General features: G+C 45.1%; 1 protein-coding gene across 1 annotated transcript in view; it reads right to left on the bottom strand.

Annotated features, from left to right (window-relative positions):
• Positions 1-8,208, bottom strand: part of ano2b (anoctamin 2b) — a gene marked incomplete at its 5' end in the record, with an annotated part of 119,247 nt that overhangs the window by 86,602 nt on the left and 24,437 nt on the right. Inside the window, 2 exons of the mRNA XM_042317009.1 lie at positions 6,508-6,552; positions 6,685-6,740. Of these exons, the coding sequence (XP_042172943.1) occupies positions 6,508-6,552; positions 6,685-6,740 (101 nt within the window). The remainder of the gene's footprint in view (positions 1-6,507; positions 6,553-6,684; positions 6,741-8,208) is intronic.

Raw genomic sequence — 8,208 nt, 5'->3', positions numbered from 1 at the left:
ACATCAGAGTAGAGTTCAGTACAGACATCAGAGTAGAGTAGAGTCCAGACATCAGAGTAGAGTTCAGTACAGACATCAGAGTAGAGTACAGTACAGTCATCAGAGTAGAGTACAGTACAGACATCAGAGTAGAGTAGAGTCCAGACATCAGAGTAGAGTTCAGTACAGACATCAGAGTAGAGTTCAGTACAGACATCAGAGTAGAGTACAGTACAGACATCAGAGTAGAGTTCAGTACAGTCATCAGAGTAGAGTTCAGTACAGTCATCAGAGTAGAGTAGAGTCCAGACATCAGAGTAGAGTTCAGTACAGACATCAGAGTAGAGTACAGTACAGTCATCAGAGTAGAGTACAGTACAGTCATCAGAGTAGAGTTCAGTACAGACATCAGAGTAGAGTAGAGTCCAGACATCAGAGTAGAGTACAGTACAGTCATCAGAGTAGAGTTCAGTACAGTCATCAGAGTAGAGTTCAGTACAGACATCAGAGTAGAGTTCAGTACAGACATCAGAGTAGAGTACAGTCCAGTCATCAGAGTAGAGTTCAGTACAGACATCAGAGTAGAGTACAGTCCTGTCATCAGAGTAGAGTTCAGTACAGACATCAGAGTAGAGTACAGTCCAGTCATCAGAGTAGAGTTCAGTACAGACATCAGAGTAGAGTACAGTCCAGTCATCAGAGTAGAGTTCAGAACAGACATCAGAGTAGAGTACAGTACAGTCATCAGAGTAGAGTCCAGTACAGACATCAGAGTAGAGTTCAGTACAGTCATCAGAGTAGAGTACAGTACAGTCATCAGAGTAGAGTACAGTCCAGTCATCAGAGTAGAGTACAGTCCAGTCATCAGAGTAGAGTACAGTCCAGTCATCAGAGTAGAGTTCAGTACAGACATCAGAGTAGAGTTCAGTACAGACATCAGAGTAGAGTTCAGTACAGTCATCAGAGTTCAGTACAGTCATCAGAGTAGAGTTCAGTACAGTCATCAGAGTAGAGTTCAGTACAGTCATCAGAGTAGAGTTCAGTACAGACATCAGAGTAGAGTAGAGTCCAGACATCAGAGTAGAGTTCAGTACAGACATCAGAGTAGAGTTCAGTACAGACATCAGAGTAGAGTACAGTACAGTCATCAGAGTAGAGTTCAGTACAGACATCAGAGTAGAGTACAGTACAGACATCAGAGTAGAGTTCAGTACAGACATCAGAGTAGAGTTCAGTACAGACATCAGAGTAGAGTACAGTACAGTCATCAGAGTAGAGTACAGTCCAGTCATCAGAGTAGAGTACAGTCCAGTCATCAGAGTACAGTCCAGTACAGACATCAGAGTAGAGTACAGTCCAGTCATCAGAGTAGAGTACAGTACAGTCATCAGAGTAGAGTACAGTACAGTCATCAGAGTAGAGTTCAGTACAGACATCAGAGTAGAGTACAGTACAGACATCAGAGTAGAGTTCAGTACAGACATCAGAGTAGAGTACAGTCCAGTCATCAGAGTAGAGTACAGTCCAGTCATCAGAGTAGAGTACAGTCCAGTCATCAGAGTAGAGTACAGTCCAGTCATCAGAGTAGAGTCCAGTACAGACATCAGAGTAGAGTACAGTCCAGTCATCAAGTAGAGTACAGTACAGTCATCAGAGTAGAGTACAGTACAGACATCAGAGTAGAGTCCAGTACAGACATCAGAGTAGAGTACAGTCCAGTCATCAGAGTAGAGTACAGTACAGTCATCAGAGTAGAGTACAGTACAGACATCAGAGTAGAGTACAGTACAGACATCAGAGTAGAGTACAGTACAGTCATCAGAGTAGAGTCCAGTACAGACATCAGAGTAGAGTACAGTCCAGTCATCAGAGTAGAGTACAGTACAGTCATCAGAGTAGAGTTCAGTACAGACATCAGAGTAGAGTACAGTACAGACATCAGAGTAGAGTTCAGAACAGACATCAGAGTAGAGTCCAGACATCAGAGTAGAGTAGAGTCCAGACATCAGAGTAGAGTAGAGTCCAGACATCAGAGTAGAGTTCAGTACAGACATCAGAGTAGAGTAGTGTCCAGACATCAGAGTAGAGTAGTGTCCAGACATCAGAGTAGAGTACAGTACAGACATCAGAGTAGAGTACAGTACAGTCATCAGAGTAGAGTCCAGTACAGACATCAGAGTAGAGTACAGTACAGTCATCAGAGTAGAGTCCAGTACAGACATCAGAGTAGAGTACAGTACAGTCATCAGAGTAGAGTCCAGTACAGACATCAGAGTAGAGTTCAGTACAGACATCAGAGTAGAGTACAGTACAGTCATCAGAGTAGAGTACAGTCCAGTCATCAGAGTAGAGTACAGTCCAGTCATCAGAGTAGAGTCCAGTACAGACATCAGAGTAGAGTACAGTCCAGTCATCAGAGTAGAGTACAGTACAGTCATCAGAGTAGAGTTCAGTACAGACATCAGAGTAGAGTACAGTACAGACATCAGAGTAGAGTTCAGTACAGACATCAGAGTAGAGTAGTGTCCAGACATCAGAGTAGAGTAGTGTCCAGACATCAGAGTAGAGTTCAGTACAGACATCAGAGTAGAGTAGTGTCCAGACATCAGAGTAGAGTTCAGTACAGACATCAGAGTAGAGTTCAGTACAGACATCAGAGTAGAGTTCAGTACAGACATCAGAGTAGAGTACAGTACAGTCATCAGAGTAGAGTACAGTCCAGTCATCAGAGTAGAGTACAGTCCAGTCATCAGAGTAGAGTACAGTCCAGTCATCAGAGTAGAGTTCAGTACAGACATCAGAGTAGAGTTCAGTACAGACATCAGAGTAGAGTAGTGTCCAGACATCAGAGTAGAGTTCAGTACAGACATCAGAGTAGAGTACAGTCCAGTCATCAGAGTAGAGTACAGTCCAGTCATCAGAGTAGAGTACAGTCCAGTCATCAGAGTAGAGTTCAGTACAGACATCAGAGTAGAGTTCAGTACAGACATCAGAGTAGAGTAGTGTCCAGACATCAGAGTAGAGTACAGTACAGTCATCAGAGTAGAGTACAGTCCAGTCATCAGAGTAGAGTACAGTCCAGTCATCAGAGTAGAGTACAGTCCAGTCATCAGAGTAGAGTTCAGTACAGACATCAGAGTAGAGTTCAGTACAGACATCAGAGTAGAGTAGTGTCCAGACATCAGAGTAGAGTTCAGTACAGACATCAGAGTAGAGTACAGTCCAGTCATCAGAGTAGAGTACAGTCCAGTCATCAGAGTAGATTTCAGTACAGACATCAGAGTAGAGTTCAGTACAGACATCAGAGTAGAGTACAGTACAGACATCAGAGTAGAGTACAGTCATCAGAGTTCAGTACAGTCATCAGACAGTCATCAGAGTAGAGTTCAGTACAGTCATCAGAGTAGAGTTCAGTACAGTCATCAGAGTAGAGTTCAGTACAGACATCAGAGTAGAGTTCAGTACAGTCATCAGAGTTCAGTACAGTCATCAGAGTAGAGTTCAGTACAGTCATCAGAGTAGAGTTCAGTACAGTCATCAGAGTAGAGTTCAGTACAGACATCAGAGTAGAGTAGAGTCCAGACATCAGAGTAGAGTTCAGTACAGACATCAGAGTAGAGTTCAGTACAGACATCAGAGTAGAGTACAGTACAGTCATCAGAGTAGAGTTCAGTACAGACATCAGAGTAGAGTACAGTACAGACATCAGAGTAGAGTTCAGTACAGACATCAGAGTAGAGTTCAGTACAGACATCAGAGTAGAGTACAGTACAGTCATCAGAGTAGAGTACAGTCCAGTCATCAGAGTAGAGTACAGTCCAGTCATCAGAGTACAGTCCAGTACAGACATCAGAGTAGAGTACAGTCCAGTCATCAGAGTAGAGTACAGTACAGTCATCAGAGTAGAGTACAGTACAGTCATCAGAGTAGAGTTCAGTACAGACATCAGAGTAGAGTACAGTACAGACATCAGAGTAGAGTTCAGTACAGACATCAGAGTAGAGTACAGTCCAGTCATCAGAGTAGAGTACAGTCCAGTCATCAGAGTAGAGTACAGTCCAGTCATCAGAGTAGAGTACAGTCCAGTCATCAGAGTAGAGTCCAGTACAGACATCAGAGTAGAGTACAGTCCAGTCATCAAGTAGAGTACAGTACAGTCATCAGAGTAGAGTACAGTACAGACATCAGAGTAGAGTCCAGTACAGACATCAGAGTAGAGTACAGTCCAGTCATCAGAGTAGAGTACAGTACAGTCATCAGAGTAGAGTACAGTACAGACATCAGAGTAGAGTACAGTACAGACATCAGAGTAGAGTACAGTACAGTCATCAGAGTAGAGTCCAGTACAGACATCAGAGTAGAGTACAGTCCAGTCATCAGAGTAGAGTACAGTACAGTCATCAGAGTAGAGTTCAGTACAGACATCAGAGTAGAGTACAGTACAGACATCAGAGTAGAGTTCAGAACAGACATCAGAGTAGAGTCCAGACATCAGAGTAGAGTAGAGTCCAGACATCAGAGTAGAGTAGAGTCCAGACATCAGAGTAGAGTTCAGTACAGACATCAGAGTAGAGTAGTGTCCAGACATCAGAGTAGAGTAGTGTCCAGACATCAGAGTAGAGTTCAGTACAGACATCAGAGTAGAGTAGTGTCCAGACATCAGAGTAGAGTTCAGTACAGACATCAGAGTAGAGTTCAGTACAGACATCAGAGTAGAGTTCAGTACAGACATCAGAGTAGAGTACAGTACAGTCATCAGAGTAGAGTACAGTCCAGTCATCAGAGTAGAGTACAGTCCAGTCATCAGAGTAGAGTACAGTCCAGTCATCAGAGTAGAGTTCAGTACAGACATCAGAGTAGAGTTCAGTACAGACATCAGAGTAGAGTAGTGTCCAGACATCAGAGTAGAGTTCAGTACAGACATCAGAGTAGAGTACAGTCCAGTCATCAGAGTAGAGTACAGTCCAGTCATCAGAGTAGAGTACAGTCCAGTCATCAGAGTAGAGTTCAGTACAGACATCAGAGTAGAGTTCAGTACAGACATCAGAGTAGAGTAGTGTCCAGACATCAGAGTAGAGTACAGTACAGTCATCAGAGTAGAGTACAGTCCAGTCATCAGAGTAGAGTACAGTCCAGTCATCAGAGTAGAGTACAGTCCAGTCATCAGAGTAGAGTTCAGTACAGACATTAGAGTAGAGTACAGTCATCAGAGTTCAGTACAGACATCAGAGTAGAGTTCAGTACAGTCATCAGAGTAGAGTTCAGTACAGACATCAGAGTAGAGTTCAGTACAGACATCAGAGTTCAGTACAGTCATCAGAGTAGAGTTCAGTACAGTCATCAGAGTAGAGTTCAGTACAGTCATCAGAGTAGAGTTCAGTACAGACATCAGAGTAGAGTTCAGTACAGACATCAGAGTAGAGTTCAGTACAGACATCAGAGTAGAGTTCAGTACAGACATCAGAGTAGAGTAGAGTCCAGACATCAGAGTAGAGTTCAGTACAGACATCAGAGTAGAGTTCAGTACAGACATCAGAGTAGAGTTCAGTACAGTCATCAGAGTAGAGTTCAGTACAGACATCAGAGTAGAGTTCAGTACAGACATCAGAGTAGAGTTCAGTACAGTCATCAGAGTAGAGTTCAGTACAGTCATCAGAGTAGAGTAGAGTCCAGACATCAGAGTAGAGTAGAGTCCAGACATCAGAGTAGAGTAGAGTCCAGACATCAGAGTAGAGTAGAGTCCAGACATCAGAGTAGAGTAGAGTCCAGACATCAGAGTAGAGTAGAGTCCAGACATCAGAGTAGAGTAGAGTCCAGACATCAGAGTAGAGTCCAGACATCAGAGTAGAGTCCAGACCAGACATCAGAGTAGAGTACAATACAGACATCAGAGTAGAGTCCAGACATCAGAGTAGAGTACAATACAGTCATCAGAGTAGAGTACAATACAGACATCAGAGTAGAGTCCAGACATCAGAGTAGAGTAGAGTACAGACAGAGTAGAGTCCAGTCCAGACATCAGAGTAAATCCTGTGACCCACCTGGACCCACAAGTGGGTCCCAACTTCCCAGTTTGGGAAGCACTGTAGTAGAGTAGTGTTACGGCACCTCCCTGCTCTGTCTACTGGGTTTTGCTGTGCTTACTTCCTGCAGGAGATTGGCGGGCAGAGTAGGAGAGGTGGGCGGAGCTGGGATGGTCGTCATGGCTGATGGGGTACAACTGTGACAGCTCAGCTGTGGCATAAAGCCACCGTTTCCTTATTCAGCAAGAGATTCCTCTCTCCATGCAGACCTTTGGTCGTTTCCCCATTCAGCAAGAGATTCCTCTCTCCATGCAGACCTTTGGTCATTTCGTTGTGGTTTTGGCAGTTGACACCTAATTTACTGACTGTCATGCCTCATCTGATTATTGTTGTGAGTGTTTATTTATTCCTTCATTCAGTGTGTGGTTTCCCATTGTTTGTTACAATCTTGAGCCAGGTTGTATCAACAGTATATTATAGTATAGTACAGTAGAGCAGTAGTTACCTGTCTGTCATTCCTCTCAGAGTGACCCACAACCTTATAATCCCCCTGCAGAGAGGGGAGGAGTCAGACAGACCAATCACAGTGCATTACAGTTTGCGTTATCAATAGCAACATTATCACGAGGTTAACAGTAACATCACAAATACTGTATGTGCAGCTGGAAGGACAGGAACTTACATCATGGAGAGGGAAGGCTGAATCATAGACACCTTTAGCTATTAATGTGGTGATGCCTGAGAGAGAAAGAGGGAGAGGTGTCGGTTACTCAATGTATCAACAAACTCATCTAATATTAGTGAGAGATGCTTCAGTGATCTGTATCAGCTTTCCCATTCAGAGAGGAGAGAAGTGGCTGGGTGGGGGCAAGAGAGGAGAGAATAGGGTAGGGCAGTAGAGGAGAGGGCAGGAGAGGACAGGGAAGGAGATGAGAGGAGCGGGCAGGAAAGGATAGGGCAGGAGAGGAGAGGGCAGGAACCATGGGAAGCTCAGTGGGAACAGATTTAACTAATTGATTCATTACCTCATGAACTAATTAACAAGACCTCTATGAAGCCAGAAACATCACAGTAATTAGCTTCACCAACGAGCCAATCACAGCACAGCTACAGGGACCACAACTCCCACATGCCTCTGCTTCAATCTCAGCCTGACCCCACAACACACTTCAGGAGAGGAGAGGACAAGAAAGGGAACTGGGGGGGAAGAGGACAAGAAAGGGAACTGGGGGAAGAGGACAAGAAAGGGAACTGGGGGAAGAGGACAAGAAAGGGAACTGGGGGAAGAGGACAAGAAAGGGACCTGGGAAGGAAGAGGACAAGAAAGGGAACTGGGAAGGAAGAGGACAAGAAAGGGAACTGGGAAGGAAGAGGACAAGAAAGGGAACTGGGAAGGAAGAGGACAAGAAAGGGAACTGGGAAGGAAGGGGACAATAAAGGGAACTGGGAGGGAAGAGGGGACAATAAAGGGAACTGGGAGGGAAGAGGGGACAATAAAGGGAACTGGGAGGGAAGAGGGGACAATAAAGGGAACTGGGAGGGAAGAGGGGACAATAAAGGGAACTGGGAAGAGGGGACAATAAAGGGAACTGGGAAGAGGGGACAATAAAGGGAACTGGGAAGAGGGGAGGAGAGGACAATAAAGGGAACTGGGAAGAGGGGAGGAGAGGACAATAAAGGGAACTGGGAAGAAGAGGACAATAAAGGGAACTGGGAAGAGGGGAGGAGAGGACAATAAAGGGAACTGGGAAGAGGGGAGGAGAGGACAATAAAGGGAACTGGGAAGAGGGGAGGAGAGGACAATAAAGGGAACTGGGAAGAGGGGAGGAGAGGACAATAAAGGGAACTGGGAAGAGGGGAGGAGAGGACAATAAAGGGAACTGGGAAGAGGGGAGGAGAGGACAATAAAGGGAACTGGGAAGAGAGGGGGAGAGGACAATAAAGGGAACTGGGAAGAGAGGGGGAGAGGACAATAAAGGGAACTGGGAAGAGAGGGGAGAGAGGGAGAGAGAAAGGGAACTGGGAAGAGAGGGGAGAGGGCAATAAAGGGAACTGGGAAGAGAAGGGGAGAGAGAGAAAGGACGATAAAGGGAACTGGGAAGAGAGGGGGAGGGAGAGAGGCTCAGGTGAAGAGAGAGAAAGGACGATAAAGGGAACTGGGAAGAGAGGGAGAGAGGCTCAGGTGAAGAGAGAGAGAAAGGACGAT

This window comes from Oncorhynchus tshawytscha, unplaced genomic scaffold, assembly GCF_018296145.1.
Source record: "Oncorhynchus tshawytscha isolate Ot180627B unplaced genomic scaffold, Otsh_v2.0 Un_scaffold_6975_pilon_pilon, whole genome shotgun sequence".
NCBI classification, from domain to species: domain Eukaryota; kingdom Metazoa; phylum Chordata; class Actinopteri; order Salmoniformes; family Salmonidae; genus Oncorhynchus; species Oncorhynchus tshawytscha.
The sequence above is the reverse complement of the archived record's forward strand: the minus strand, read 5'-3'. Positions and strand labels throughout refer to the sequence as shown.